Source organism: Maylandia zebra, linkage group LG20 (genome assembly GCF_041146795.1).
Source record: "Maylandia zebra isolate NMK-2024a linkage group LG20, Mzebra_GT3a, whole genome shotgun sequence".
Classification (NCBI taxonomy): Eukaryota; Metazoa; Chordata; class Actinopteri; order Cichliformes; family Cichlidae; genus Maylandia; species Maylandia zebra.
In genome coordinates, this window is record NC_135186.1 from 680,687 (window position 1) to 696,124 (window position 15,438).

General features: G+C 42.5%; 1 protein-coding gene across 2 annotated transcripts in view; it reads left to right on the forward strand.

Moving 5' to 3' along the window:
• LOC101477967 (ERC protein 2) overlaps positions 1 to 14,746 on the forward strand; it is a 165,591-nt gene extending 150,845 nt beyond the window's left edge. For both annotated transcript variants that reach the window (XM_076878162.1, XM_076878163.1), the window contains one exon: positions 14,171 to 14,746. Coding sequence is in view for 1 of the 2 variants with exons in the window: in XM_076878163.1 (XP_076734278.1) it covers positions 14,171 to 14,257 (87 nt within the window). In the remaining variant the exon portion in view is untranslated. The remainder of the gene's footprint in view (positions 1 to 14,170) is intronic.
• The last annotated feature ends 692 nt before the right edge of the window (positions 14,747 to 15,438 follow it).

Consider the following 15,438-nt stretch of genomic DNA (forward strand, 5'->3'; position numbering starts at 1 on the left):
GTGTGTGGAGCCACTTTCCAAGGGGAAATTGTTAGCAAATAGCCTCCAACTGCTGGCCTTTTAGCTCTGCAAACACCGAAGGCCTCTCCCCGCATCCCCTTCACTCCACTCAACCACCACACCTCAAACACCCTCCCACTCTCTTAAAATTCACCTGCACAACAACCCCCGGGCTTCTCATCCTTCTACTGCTCCCCTCTCTTCCTTTCTCCCCCTTTCTATCTTGCTTCTAGTCACTTAGACGTTTCCATACCTATTCATCATTCCCTCTCCCGCCCTGTCTGTGTCTCCTTCACACACAGAGAGTCATTCCTGAGTGGGTAAATAGAGTAAATTGGGGCTGACCCCCAGGGTTAGCAGAGGCCATGCTCTCTTTTCATGTCAAAGCCATCTGAAGGCTGATTGGTTGATTGCAGTGCTCTCCGCTTCCAAAAGGCTCCCTTGTGCTGCTCTAATTGCCCTATCATGTGCACATACACATTCACATACTTAACACACTTATGCACACAAGCATGCACATAGATGCAGATACACACACACACACACACACACACACACACACACACACACACACACACACACATTCTTACAGCCAAATGACTTAATTGGTGTTAATTGCATAATGACAGTAGTGAATTGGACCGGGGTCAGAGGTGACATAGGTTTGAGTGGGTACGGTGATGGAGAAAGGATGTTGAGAAGATGTGCGAGGAAAGTTCACACTTCAAGAACAAAGCACAGCAAACTTCATTCCTGAGTAGATTCAAATAAAACAACACAAGACTACAGCAGATACCTGTGCAGACACAGTATGTGTCATTTAAGTAGATCGGTGTGATTTGATGGGAAAAAGAGTTTTTTTCAAACACAGGTAAGGTTGGAAAACATCTAATACATCTGGCAAGGTATTCCAGCAGCTGGAGCCAAAAAAGCTGAGTCCTGCTCCAGCAGCGTTTGCTTTGACTCTCAGAACTGTTAGTCTCAGAAGAACGGAGCCAGAACACTTAGCACTTCATACTAAGTGAAGTCAGACAGGTATTATGGAACAGCAGGGCTATGTAGGACCTTATAAACTGGAAGTTTAAATTTGCTGTCAATTATGTTACTATGTGGTAGCCAAAACAGGGATTTGAAAAATTCATTCTTTTTATCCCTCTGGCAGCAACATTAGTTCACCATGGCCTTTATACATTGACCAGTAAAGAGAGCGTTATAGTAGCGCAACAAGGAGAAAAATGCATGTATAGGTTTTTTGGTATGTGCTTGAGACTTTATAGCTTAGCTACAGAATGATACAAAAATAAAGCTTTTTGTTGAGCTTGCATGACACGAGCGGCTTATATTTTTGACCCCTGCAGTGCTTAAAGAAACAAGCTCCACCAAAGCTTTTACATGTTTCACGACACGTTCAGAAGAGAGAGCACAGAAACCTTGTTCTAGCTTTAGATAGGATGCTAGCCATTCTGGGACTGCACTACCTACTTGATATTCATTACAGCGACTAACTGAAGAAGAGAATACTGGAGACTGGCCAATATAGCAATATTAGCCTGTATTTCTTTTTCTTCACAACTCTAACACAAGCAATCCTTGATCTGATTGCAAAGTTGGCACACAGCAGCCTTTTGTGATGTAGCGGGATGCTCTATATGCGTAACACAAGGATTCAATTTGACTCTCTAAGTGTGTGTGTGAACGCGCTTAACTATAGCAGTGCAGTATGTGTGTGTGTGATTGCCCGGGCAGCTGAAAGGGGTCTATTGGTGAAAACGTTTAAGTCATCATCATTAGAGAGTTGTTGGTACAGAGCTATGTTTTACTGAAGGACGTAATTGGCCGTCATAGTGCTGTGTAATCTTCTCATATTCTATGAAAACAGTCAAAGCTATTGGCCATAATGGCCTGTTTAAGGTGGGACTTTCCCATGTTAAACATTCAGCATCCCAGCGCGATATGGATGGGGACTGAATGAAAAAGGGAGACGAATACCAGCAGTCATATGCTCTGCCTCTGTGCTGTACCATGCACACGTATTTCCCTTTATTTTATCTCATATAAAAATACTGAATGGTCACATGTGTATATATATACACATATATATGTATATACTAATAGATTTTGAACCTGATTTTAAGTGGATTGGGTGATTTCAAAACCAGAGCTTTCTCAAATGGAAACAATGTTGCTCCTGAGACCACCCGGGATTAATTTCTCTTTGTGAAAATGTTATTGTGTGTATGTCTGTGTGCTTTTGTGTGCGTGCCTAGATTCTGCTGCAAGTAAATGAGTATAACTGTGCACACACAACTGTGTGTTTTTCTTCCAAGTGTGTTTGTGTGTCCTGGTGTGGGGGAATTACAGAATTCCCCCATCCTTCTGTTTATAGGAGGGAGTGAAAAGTGATGGAAGGTATGGAGAGGGCCCGTGATGACATAGCCTTATGTTCAGCCCTCTGGATGTGGGCCACTCTATATTGGATCTATCTATCACGAGGCTTCACTTGAAATCTGCATGCTTCCTATACCATTCGTAGCTTGATGTTCACTGTACATGTGTTAGTCTCATCAGTGTTTTACTCATATGGTACATGTCACGTTCATACTTGTAATGTCTGAATGTACTTTGTCATACCTGTTGCATACCTGAAGTGTGTATTTGAGTGTATGAATCGACTGTCTCTGAGTGGTTTTTGAAGCACAGATGATAGATCTATGGTCTTCTCCTGGTTCTTCGAATAGACTTCCCCCAGGCTCATCTGGACACAAAAGGAGCTGTCACTCACTACATTTTTGATCTTACTGTGTGTTCATTCAAATATGTGAGCGTGTTGTTGGTAGTAGAGGGTTTGCATGTGAATGTGTAAAATGCCTTTATGTGTGGAGCTGTCACCTGTTCCTTCTGCTCTCTACAAGCCCATCTCTGAGCGAGCCTTTGATGTAGTCAACAGGAGATTCCTGCAGTGTGAAATAGCCCAGGCCAGATTTACTCAATGAAAGAGCAAGCCTTAACCACTGTTATTACACCCTTTTCTTACACGTCACGCCATGTTTCTGTCTCTGTCTCTCTCTTGTTCTCTAGCTCTTAAACTGTCTGTGTTATTTGCTGCTTTTTACATATGCAATGACTGTACTTGTGTACAAGTGTACATAAATGCTGAACTGAAGTGAATTTTCTGGGAAATATTTAGTGCAGTGTCAAAAGTTTACCCTCCAGCATTTTTAAGACTCTACTCCTCCTAAGTACAAGAGAGAAAAAACTTAAGCTACGTTAAAACCTGCAGCCAATCAGGTTTAAACCGACTCCAAAAGCAACAATATCTAAAAAGCAAAATATCATTTTGTGTTTATTATTTATACAGCCAACTTTCATTGTCACGGGACATATCATACTGTACTGTAGTGCAGCAAAGCTCCAGGAATTCAATATCTATGGTGTGAACCAACATAAACTAGGATGTTTCATCTTTTTTTATAATTAACTGGAGAAAAGTTCAAAAGTGTCTAAGCCTTCGAAACAAAGGTTTTTAACAAAAGTCAAACTGTGTCATTCAGTGTCAAAATAATCAGAGATGGGTAAAAAAAAGCTGATTCTCAGCCAGTGTCAAAAAGTCCTTCGCTGAAGCTGTTCCTAAAGACAAGCTGTGAAGAAGCTGATGTGGAATTAATCTGGGCTTGAATGCAGCTCATTGTCCTCTAGCACTGTTCCCACACTTGTAGGAAGAAACAGCATTCATGAATGTGACAAATGACACATTGCACTTGAAAATGACTCTTTGTAAGCCTAACAACAGAGACAGGGGAAGCATTAAGTCTTTCACACCCTCTCGCTCGTTCTCTCAGTGACTCTGAGAGTCTGACTTTAGCGTGTTATTTCACACAGGTGCTTAGGCGTGTCTGGCTGAGCTGTTGAACATGTGTCAGAGCCCAGGTGGAGAGAGACACAATGTAATTATCTCTGAAAAACACTGTGCACATAACAGAAACATTACACATATGTGTAATAGCAGTCAAACATATCTGTAATGCACCTCATGCTAATTTATTGTGTTAATCTTAAATATGGAGGCTAGGATCCAAATAACGAAAGTAAAAGAGATGGTGACAGAATTGCTCTTAGAGCAGAAGAGTAGAAATCAGAATTATGATGCAGACCTTACAGTATGTAGCAGAAATGATGCCAAGACATACAGCACCAGGGCACCTCAGGGAGCAAGCCTGTTTACTTAACCACCACTGGGCACATTTACAACTCAGCTGGCATGTGTAAGCATGCAAACGTCATCCTAGATAGCTATTGCATCTTACTCAAGATGCACATTCTTAAAGTGTAGATATACATTTAAATATTCAGGAGCTTATATTAAACATCAATCAATCCATTTTTCCTGCTTATCCAATTCAGGGTTGCTTGGAGACTGGAGCTTATCCCAGCTGTCATAGGGCGAAAGGCGAAGTACCCACTGGAAGAGTCTATTGCAGAGCTCTTTTGCTTCTTTCATTTTTCAGTCCAAGGGGGTTGCTGATGGGACAACATCCACAGACCTTGTTCTGTGCAGAATTTCATTTGGAAGTTTGGATTAAAACTAGTATGAGGAGCAGTTTCAAATGGTGAAGTGGTTAAGATAGCATGAAGCAGCGGTCTCCAACCTTTTTTGCGCCACGGACCGGTTTATGCCCGACATTATTTTCATGGACCGGCCTTTAAGGTGTCGCGGATAAATACAACAAAATAAAACTAGTACCGGTACCGAAAAAACACACCTGAAAAGACCCAGGAAAACCGAGTTAACGATAAAAACGATAACAAAATAACGCTGAAAACCGATAAAAACCCTGAAAACCAGACATTTCACACCTGAGCCTCAACTCTCGCAGCCCGGTACCAAACGACCGAGGCCCGGGGGTTGGGGACCGCTGGCATAAAGTACACAGTCCTCTCTTTTCACTGTCGCTTCACAGTAGCTTACCAGCAGTGTCTGGATAAACAGAGAGTGAATTTTGAGTTACAGATGCATGGCACATACCTGTTTCATTATTATAACTTAGACTTTTAAATCCTCATATTGTCTTCAGCCAAATTTGGAATTCCCTTCACCACGAGATGGGGAGGGGTGTAGAATCACTTACATCAGCCAGACAAAACAGGATGCATGATTAGTTTGCAAAATTTGTTTCAGTGTTTATATGGACTTGAGTATTTGGAATCTGGGGGGGAATGGGAACCTATCTTTCAAGGTTTTGAGTGTCCAACTGCTTTAATATCAACTTATATTTTTAGCCCCAAGTGTTTAGGGCTAAGGGAAATAAAGAGCAAGAGGCAGTCCAAAACCAACGACTCACATCTCTGTTTTTTTGCTTTGCTTTTCTTTTCTTTTTTCATCCTGACATCTAGGTTTATGTTACAAATATTTTCCAAGTTGCCCCACCTTGAGTTATGCCACAGGACACCAAATCTACTATCCAATGTCAAAGTCTAGCTAGTATTTGGGTTGACTTTTCCTTTAACAAGGTAAGTGGAGTGAGACAGCTGTCACCTGTCATTACAGCCGACTGGCGGAGATATGTCAGATATGCCATTTAAACAGAACTACTCAAAGATGTGGGGTAAAGTGAGTGATGGTTGAAAGTCACAGTCTGTGACCTGAGAAAGCTCCTACTAAACATCAGCACATGACCTTGCTTGGGAGGCCCGAATTCTTTCAGCTTTAAGCCGATACTATTCCCAGCACAGCCCAGGCAAAATGGACCGACTTCACACACACACAAAACTACACAAAGCCGCATTTACCGACATTTCGCACAGCGAATTTGAAGAGTTATGGGAACTCTGCACACACTTTACTAAATCACTTTTTTCATTTAGTGTGAACTATCAGCAACTTTTATTTTTCGGTCCCGATATCAATAAGATTTTTGGGAAATCACGTCATGAGTTTGGTTATCTGAGTTGGAGGAGCCAAAATGAAAAGTGGTCCCTAACATAGCCGGCGCATCAATATTTCCACATCACAGAGTTTCATAGAGAGAATGAGAACAGGTTTACATACATTACAGTCCCAGTTCCACTCCATATCTTTCTTGGCTAATAAAACAAAAATAAGTATTTTCTAGCCAGTGCATTATAACCTGTTGCATGAATCCCACAGCACGGCTAAACGTTAGCGCTGTCAGTGTCGATGGCTCTATCAGCGCTTATTTAATGGGTACAGGGTGTTTTCAGCAGTAAATATCATGAAACTGTGAGTCGTTATGTCAGAACAAATGAGGATTATTTACTCTCTATCTATGCACGGAGCCAAACCTGTCACGTTCTACGATGCTTATTTATGATCTGCTGTATCTCCCTTTACGTTTCCCTGGCAGGGCTCCCACATCGTCGTACAGAGTGCTCCAAAAGGTCGTTAAAGGTTCAAGATGGCTGAAAAAGTTTTATCTGCGTTTTTTTAAGTCATAGTGTAAAACCCCCTAAAAAGTGTTTCGGGGGTTTGCAGGCATTTTATAGTTCAAAGAGTCTGTGGAAGCATAACTGGCTCAGATAACTGTTTATCACCTTAATGTGTTTGTTTCTGGTCTCCTGCCAGGGGCCCCTATAGTCTGTTTCACTGACACCCTCTCTCTGTCTTACTAGCAGTTACCCCACCTTTTTACTCCACTCTCAGGCTGCAAAGTACTCCTGACCAAAACCGTGTCCCTCACCTTTTTCCCATCAAACTTTGCTCCTTTTTCCAAAGTGTCCTCTCTGGCTGTGAGACCCCTTCGTTTAGTCTAACTGCACCTATACACACAAACGCAACTAAAACTAAAACCACTCCCCTGCTGATATTCATATTTAATACTGGTATCATTCTAGATAGGAAGTAGTATAAATTGAGATTAATGTGTTATTATGATCTCTATCAAAACTATATTATTATTAAATGTGCACAGAATTAGCAGCTTGAAAAATCATCTTATTTTTTATTACCTTCACTCTTTCCCTTCACACACTGACACAGAGGTCACGCTGTGGAGATTGCTAGCAGACCACCAAGCTTTGAGAAAGCCTCCTTGTTTATCCCTAGTATGTATCCTATGTGTCTGTAGTGTCCTGGGGCTATACTGACCTCAGAAACAGAGTCATGATTGGTTCTTCCTGAGACTGGACTTAACCTGGTATTAAGTACTACAATGCAGCTGTGCTAGCACAAAGGCACTCAGTCCACTTGACATTAGCCTCGACTTTGTCACTCTGGTTTTTGCACTTTTTCCATTTGAATGTTCACGAGTGAAGCAGGCAAAACCGTGGTTTGTGAGAAAAATGCACACGCCTATTAAACAGAGAGTGAACCACCAAACAGAATCAGTTACGCGCTCGCCCACACGGGGGGAAAATGAGCAGTTTTCATCACCAGACGAAAAGGTTCTAACACTCGTTCAACACAAATCACATCCATGTGAACTTGTCTACCTCAAACAGCTCTGAATAGACATTATGATCGGATTTTGTTTACACAACTGTTCCACACACACACACAGCTGCAGATTTATGTACACAGACACACACAAACCCAGATCTACATGCAGGTGCAGATACGCAGCCCTCCATTAAGGTAAGCCTGGTATTCCCTAAGAGCACATTGTGATCTCAGGGATCATATTTACTTATTGAGCTGATGTCAGTGACCCTAAGTAGATCTGACCAAACCATTTTAAATCCAAACCCTCATTTCTTTTGTCTCTCTGTCCAGCCACACATCTACACACAGAATTTAGAATTAGGTGGAAATGTTCAAAACCTTTTTGCTTTGTCACAGACGAAGAGTGATAATCCGCCATTTATTATTCATGCATGTTCCACCTGGTGAAGATGTATAAAATATTTCGTGTGGTCAACCATCTTCTGTCATGTCCGACCTGGTGTGAGGGCAAGTTAAGAGCAGAAACTGGACTGAACTGTGGGCCATAAAGAACATATGGAGAAACAGTGACTCTATGGGCAGTTAAAGAGAGGAAGCAACTAGCTGGGTCAGGAGTGAAAACTGATGGGTCAGTGGAGTTGATGTCATCTTGAGAAGACATCAAGAGGAGGGTGGAGCATTCGCAGCACCCTAGAAAACTACGTAAATAAACGCAGCATTATTCCTGTACCGTGTGTCATCACAAATGCAAATAAGGAAATGAAGTGATAATGATGGAAGGGAAATAGCACACTATTATTGCTTTATGTGCAGAGCAGGGCTTTCACTGTTTCTCTTCCTTCTTTTCCATCTTGCAGGCAAAGGTCTTGACACCAGCCCACTTTCTCTCTCCTGCCTTATAAAATACGATAATTACCACATAAAGTCATACGTGTTTTTTCTGGTTGCATTTGAGTGGGTTGAACCTAAAAATGCAACTGTAAGTAAGTAAGTAAGTAAAATGTATTTATATAGCACATTTCACAGATAAAAATCACAAAGTGCTTCACAATAAGATCAGCCGTCCAAGTTAAAATTAATTAAAAGCCCGTTTGTATAAAAATGTCTTCAGCTGCTTTTTAAAGGAGTCAGTAGAGTCAGCGTAAAGACAACGGCAGAGCGTCCCACAGCCTCGGTGCCTGAAAAGCCCCACGTGTTTTAAACCTGGTACGTGGGACCACCAGTAGCCTCTGTTCCACACACACAGCCATGCATAGTTACTGATACAGCTCTAGCTACGTAGCAACCTGTGTCTTCCATTTTACAAAGACTAAAAGAAACAAACCATTAAACTCTAGACTTGTCTCTGTAAACTGCATGCATTTTCAATTTACCTCAATGCCACCATGCACCTACCGCCATCCCACCCTCCTCCTTCCCGGACCCCCACACCAAGCTCTCTGCCTCCCTCTCACACCAGCATGAGTGAGCACTACAACTAGACTTGCATCCACTTTGGTTTTTTTGCAAATGGGGGTGAGAGGCTGTTACCGTGTCAGTCGGCATGGCCTATTATCGGACCATCAGGCTACCCTCAGATTCTCTTTCCAGATGGAGGTGAGATAGGGCTTCAGAGGCCCAGACCCCTGCAAACACTGAGATCATGGAGGCCTCTCCTGATCTCCTACCTGATGCAGATTCTTTAATGTGGGCTCAGGTTTCACTCGTCTCCCCTGCCTGGCTGGGCCTGTGCTGCTTTCAAGATGCAGGCATGTTCAGGCCTCTTAGGCCCTGGTTCTGATGGCCCGCCTCTGCTCCATGTCAAGGTCAAGCTCCGGGTCAAGGTGTTGTTATGAGACGGAAGTAGCTTTCGCGCACTAGCCTCAGTATGAAAGCAGGTACAGTAGTGGGTTGCATACACAGAGTTTGACAACCATGCAGCTGGCCCACAGTAGAACTCACACATTTCTCACACTAACATAAACACTGCCACTCACACTGTGCTTAGAGAGGAGAGGGCAGGAGGATAAATCATAGGGGAAAAGCTCAGAGATTAGTTAGAGATCAAAAAGACTAGGAGCTGAGAGATAGAATCCCATCCAGTTCTTACTGTTGTTGCACAAACCTGTTTTTTGAACTTGCATGAACATAATGCGCTGTTTTATGTACATAGTTTCTTTTTTACTGTAGGGCTTTTTAAATGATTGATGAATATGTTAGCAAGTCCCACCGGTAACCCTTTTGCAGCATGTGCTGCTCTTTTTAATGCAAGAATGCCTGCATACTTGTCTGTGTGTGAATATGTCAAAACAACCTTCGCATTAGGAACAGCTCCTGCAGATTCTACCCGTATCTTTAGTACGCTGGCACACCTTGGCTGGACCCAACTCACCACCATTCCACACAGAGCCTTCCATCATTCCTTACCGGATTAGAGACAGAAAAACATAAAGGGAGGGAGAGAGTTGGAGGGGAGGACTGCTCTTTTACGTTCTGGAGCTGGCATAGTTTTAACTGTAATTTCTGCTGAAATGATAGAAGTCTTGAAATTGCTACTATGTTCTCCTTCTCTCTCTTTGCCTGTGCTTATTTCAACCTGATCTCAATTTGAAAAGACGCAAACAGCCGGAGCAAGCAAGCGAAGCGGTGTTTGAGCAAGAGGAAAGTTCAGAAAAAGCACATGTGAGGCATACACGCTGTCCGACTCACTTACAGATGCACGCTGGCTCTCCATGGGACTTTAATGAGTTTGATACATGAGATATATTTTTTTCAACAACAGTCAACTCCACCTAGTGGTGTTTGTACTGAACAGATTTCTGGCTGCAGTGAGGAATGGACTGTTATGAAGGAAACAGTACACCAGCAATTGTTTATCTGCACTGAGTCACTTTGCCCTGAGATTGCCGGGGAAGGGAGGATCGATACTAAGGTTGTGGATACGACTCCCACAAAAGCTACAAACTCCGCAGACGCCTCTGAGATCTGGCCGAGCGCCTTTGTGGCACAAGCCGCCCATTGCTAGAGACTGTTAGTGGGTCTGCTCTGCACCTCTTGGCCTGGCATCTGTGGGGCTTGCTCACACTTGCTTTCACCCAGCATGTGTTTGCTCAGATGAAGGAAATTATGTAATTAGCCTGTGAGGGATTGTTTTCTTTTACTCTTTACCCCCCTCTCTCCCACTCCCTGCATTTACCCTTGTGTCTCTCTTTCCCTCCATCTTTTTTTTGTGCACTCACCCTGTCTCTCAGTCCTGTGACAGCAGGAGATGGTTCCAATTTAACCCAAGCCACACCCTGGCTCTCCTCCTCCGTTAATTGCCAGAGACCATCAGTGGAAGAAAATGAACACAGATCCATCTAAGCTGTTGAAGAGCAGCTTTGTTAAACATCAAAGCGAGAGAGAGATGTAATAGGGAGTGGACGCAGAAGCTTTGGATGTGTGGGGGACTGTGTCTGGCTGAGTTAGACTGGGATGTGTGCTGGGAGATGGGTTCAGGGGTACACACAGGCAGTATCGGGGGAGGGAAACCTGGCATTTTGCTCTCTAATTCCAGCCGGCCTGGAGGCCTGGAGCGCTAAGAAGGGCCTCACTGTTGCTCTCTGCATCAGCCAGGTATTGCTTACATAAAAAGCAAGTGAAAACAGCTGTAGGGATAATTAGCTTGATTCTCCATTACATGCCATGAGGGCCAATAACTAAAAAATGGAGTTTTGTTTGGGTTAGAGCTGCAGCCCAACCAGGAGGAAGTTGTAAAAGTCAGGCAGAGAAAAGAAAGAAAGAAAGAAAGAAAGAAAGAAAGAAAGAAAGAAAGAAAGAAAGAAAGAAAGAAAGAAGGAAGGGGGGGTCGAGGGAAGAAGGAGCAAGCTCTTGAAGCAATTGTTGAGAGGAGATACTTTCTCTTCCTGACCACATTTGAAAAGGCTACGGTTCTAGGATGATGGCCATGTGATCTCAATCGTTTGCTTTATTTTTTCCTCCTTTTTTAGTGCTTTTGGTTCACAGCATTGTGTGACATCAGATTGGTGCTTTCAGACTCCCCCACTTTACAGTTTCACTTTTTGCACCTTAAGCATTTCCTGGGATCGGACCTTTCTTTCTTTTTTGTTTGTTTGTTTTTACCATCATGGAGCATATCTAGTCACCACTAGTGCAAGGCTCTGATATATGATAAGAGATTTCCTGGCAGCAGTTTCAAGACATGAATGGTCACATACTATGTCAGGATTTACAGATTTCCTCATGACTATTAAGACAGGAAGAAAATCCCCACCCACTATGCTTGTATTTCACCCTAAATAGCTTCATCATCATACAACCAACTGACTTGCTTTATGTCTCCCCTCTCTGTAGACTGAGCTGGGGGGGTCTTTGTACTGGTAATTGAATTTAGTGTGTTTCTTTTTTCTCAGGAGTGATAGGACACCAACCACAGGGGTAATTCCAAGTGAAAGAGCAGCACTCTAACACTGGTGGTCCAAACCTCTGCAAGGATCCATTTAACAACAAGTTTATATAAGTAGCACTTAAAGACAAGAAGGAGTTCAGCCGCTTGCATTCAGACTCTGGGATTCATATCCAGTCCTCATGACGGACTAGTAGATAACAAAGCAGAATATCCGCCTCCTGAATCATTTCTACACAATGTTTCTATAAAAACAGGCGGTGTATTTAGTCATTCATTCATTTATTTATTTACTTACCTCCTTAACCTGAAATAAACATCAGATGTTGCTAATTTTGGTACTAATCATTTACACACACGTACCCATCGTCAAGGAAGCCAGGAGTGGAGGGGTGGGGATGAAAGTTACATGGGGACAAGGAATGGCTGTTTGGAGTTTGAGACCTTTATAAAGCAATTTCATGTTTAGTATTAGTACTTTCATTTTTTCCTCCTAGTAATGATGGCAGGGAATCGGATGTGTTGGATGAGTTGTTAACGTTTGGTTATCAGTAGTTGCTCTTTGAAGATTCGGGTCAGTGTTTGCATATTATTCTGCAGTTTATCACATTCCAACACTTTTACCGTTTTCATTTTGCCAGACCGTTACACAAAACCATTTTCTCTTCCTGCACATGTCTTTGCCACTTTCTGGCAAACATCAAATTCTCAGCTCATCCTGCTTTTTTTCCTTTTTTTGCATTACTGCATAAGGAAATATCTGCAAGTTGTTTCTGTTACACATCATTCAAGCAATGGAAGAACATCTGCTGGAACAAGTAATTTAAGGGGCATATAAAGAGCAACTATAGACTCGGTGACAGTTACTACCTCACTAAGGTGAAATGCAGTGAACACGCAGGTGACTTTTCTTTGGGTGGATTTAGCTGTAAAAAAAGAAACTTTGTCCTTTTGGCACAAAAGGCTTTAAGCGCCCTGTCAGAGCCATCTGAGCTCACTCAATTATCCCACGCGTGGTCCTGTCTGACACAATATGCTTTGCTTTATCACATTCATAAAGCTGCAAAAAAAAGAAATGAAGAAGTCGTGACCACAAAGGCAACACTTCAAATAAGGAACAAAAAGTTTCGTATGATTTTAACACTCTGTCACAACATGCTGACATGTTAAATAATCACAGGTCGATAAGCATACACACATTCATGACCACATAGCAACACACTTCCTCATTAACAGCATGAACGCAGGCGTCGCATGTGAGTTTGTTTAGTGAATGCGTCTGTTGTCTGGAGGTAGTGAGGTGCTGACAGAGAAGAAAGAGGAGCAGTCTTCAAACACATCCACGGGCAGGTCGTGCGCTCCGTTATGCCCTGCCGGGGGCCATATTTGTTGATTCTTGGGCCTCCAAATCATTAATTTAAGTGCAAAGAAACCTGAGAATGGCCTCGAACCCACCTAGGCAAATTCTCACATACACACACATGCACATATTTATTTGGTAAAACTTACATCCAAGAACAGCTACGTGTACACATGCTCACATACACACCCTGCATTGCATAACAAATGATTTCACTTTAATTGCTATTCCTGTTTATTTACTTCTGCCTGTAATGGATGGTCCTTTTTTTTTTTTTGCTGAGCAGCCAATCACAGTGAGGCAGAAAAAGTGTGAGCTGCCCAGCAAATCTGGAACAATTACTTGTAATTTGACATTTCTCTTCATACGCAGCATACACCAACCCAGGATGCGACAGTTAATTACCATTAATTGCAACTTAAGTGTTTTGGGATCTTTATGTATTTACCTGTGCATATGTCTAAGTTTGTCTTGAAGTTCCTTCACTATGCCTCCCTGATGACTGATGATAATGTCTTCAGTGATTGGTGGTTATTTTCGGGCCTGTTTGCTCAGCCAATGAGGCGCCCCCAGCGTACCAGACATACATCATTGTTTCACAGCCCTCAGGAAAGAAGTGAGTTGTTACTGACTGCTGTGCGGCCTGAGTAACAGACACATTCCAATAGGGGTTTTTTCTTTTTATTAATGAGCACTTGATGTTTGAGTTGCTGCCAGCTGCATTTAGGGAATTCTTAAGGAGCTCTGGAGACTTGCCAGACAGTTACAGGAAGAAAATGGTCAAGCTATAGCGTAAAAAACACGAAATGTCCACACTGGACTATTGTCTGCGGTCTGTTTGTCCAGCAACGTGATGTAACCTCTTTGGAGATCACCGTAGAAATTAAAAACAACCTAACGTCACCGACTTGAAAATGCATTTTCACACACCTATGTGACACAGAGAGTTTAGCTTTTGTTTGTTTTGTTTGTTGTATTCTTTGCATTTTACATGTTTTACTCACTTTGTTCTCAATGTTTCTTCTCACAGCTCGTGGAATCAGATACCAGGCATCAGCTACAAGAACACAGATACACCGGCTCATATATCCTTCACCATCGAGACCACCAGACCTGATTAAACACAGATATAAATGCACACTCAAGCACCCACCATTGCACTTGGATTCTGGTGAAGTTTTCAGATGGGCAGAAATGAGTTATTCTAGCAACTGGTATGCAGTGGCCCACAGAAGACCTGGGAACACTGTGTGTGCACCTCATCAGAACATCTGGCATCAGTGTGGCAAGCGGTCCACTGCCTTCATTTCTCCAGCTTTCTTCAGTTGGAAGCTGGATTTATTTTACAGTACCGTGGTGCTACAGAGTCCTGGCTTCTCATCAACCGTCCCCCAAACAACTGTTGACTATGAGTGCGGCCGAGCTGAGCCAGAGGAACTCATGCCAGCTCTAGACTCTTTTATGGTAGCACGAAAAGTATTCACGTTTGCAGCTAAATATCAGACTTGTGTAAATATGACAACACGGACCTTGTAATCCATAATCCACAGAGACCTTCTCAATGTATTGTGCCAAAGGAGATATCTGCTGAGATACATCACTGAAATGACACTGCAACTGAGTGCTTTGTAAAACCACCCTTGCCCATCTCCCATTTCCTGCAGAGAGATCACCACAAAATGTTTGATGATTAGCTTCCTCCTTTTCCAAGAATAGGGTCCTTAGTTAACTGGGAGGAAAACACAGCTGACCTCAAAGCAGCCAACTTATTATAAGAAAAGTCTGCATACATTTCTCCTTGTGTTCGCCTTGCCTCCCCGTCATTGTTTAATGAACCACTTTCATGTTCTGTTTGATTTTCTACAGCTGAAACTATTTGAGTGCCACTTTTCTTCTTCTTTTTTAAATATCACAGATTCATGTGACTTATTGTTCTGATTTCAACGAGTGGTGTATTATGTTACTGTCTACTGATCTGTGAATCTGAGTGACTAATCTGATTATAATCAAGTGTCTTGCATTAATACTTTTTTTCACTGTACTGGAGCTTGACCTGATGTGATGACAATGTACAATTGCAGTTTAATTTAGCAGCATAGTGGTGTTTTCATTTGGTTGTTACCTAATATGTACAGTTTTTGTAGTGTGTGTGTGCGTGCGCGTGTGTGTGGTTTTGTGCTACACTGTCTTCATGTGATGATATGAACGTTTGGGGGTAACAGCAGTCGCCCTTGACTTCTTCCACAGTGGTTTGCAGTGATCAGCCTGTTTCTGTTGTTTGAATAAAATATTGGTTTC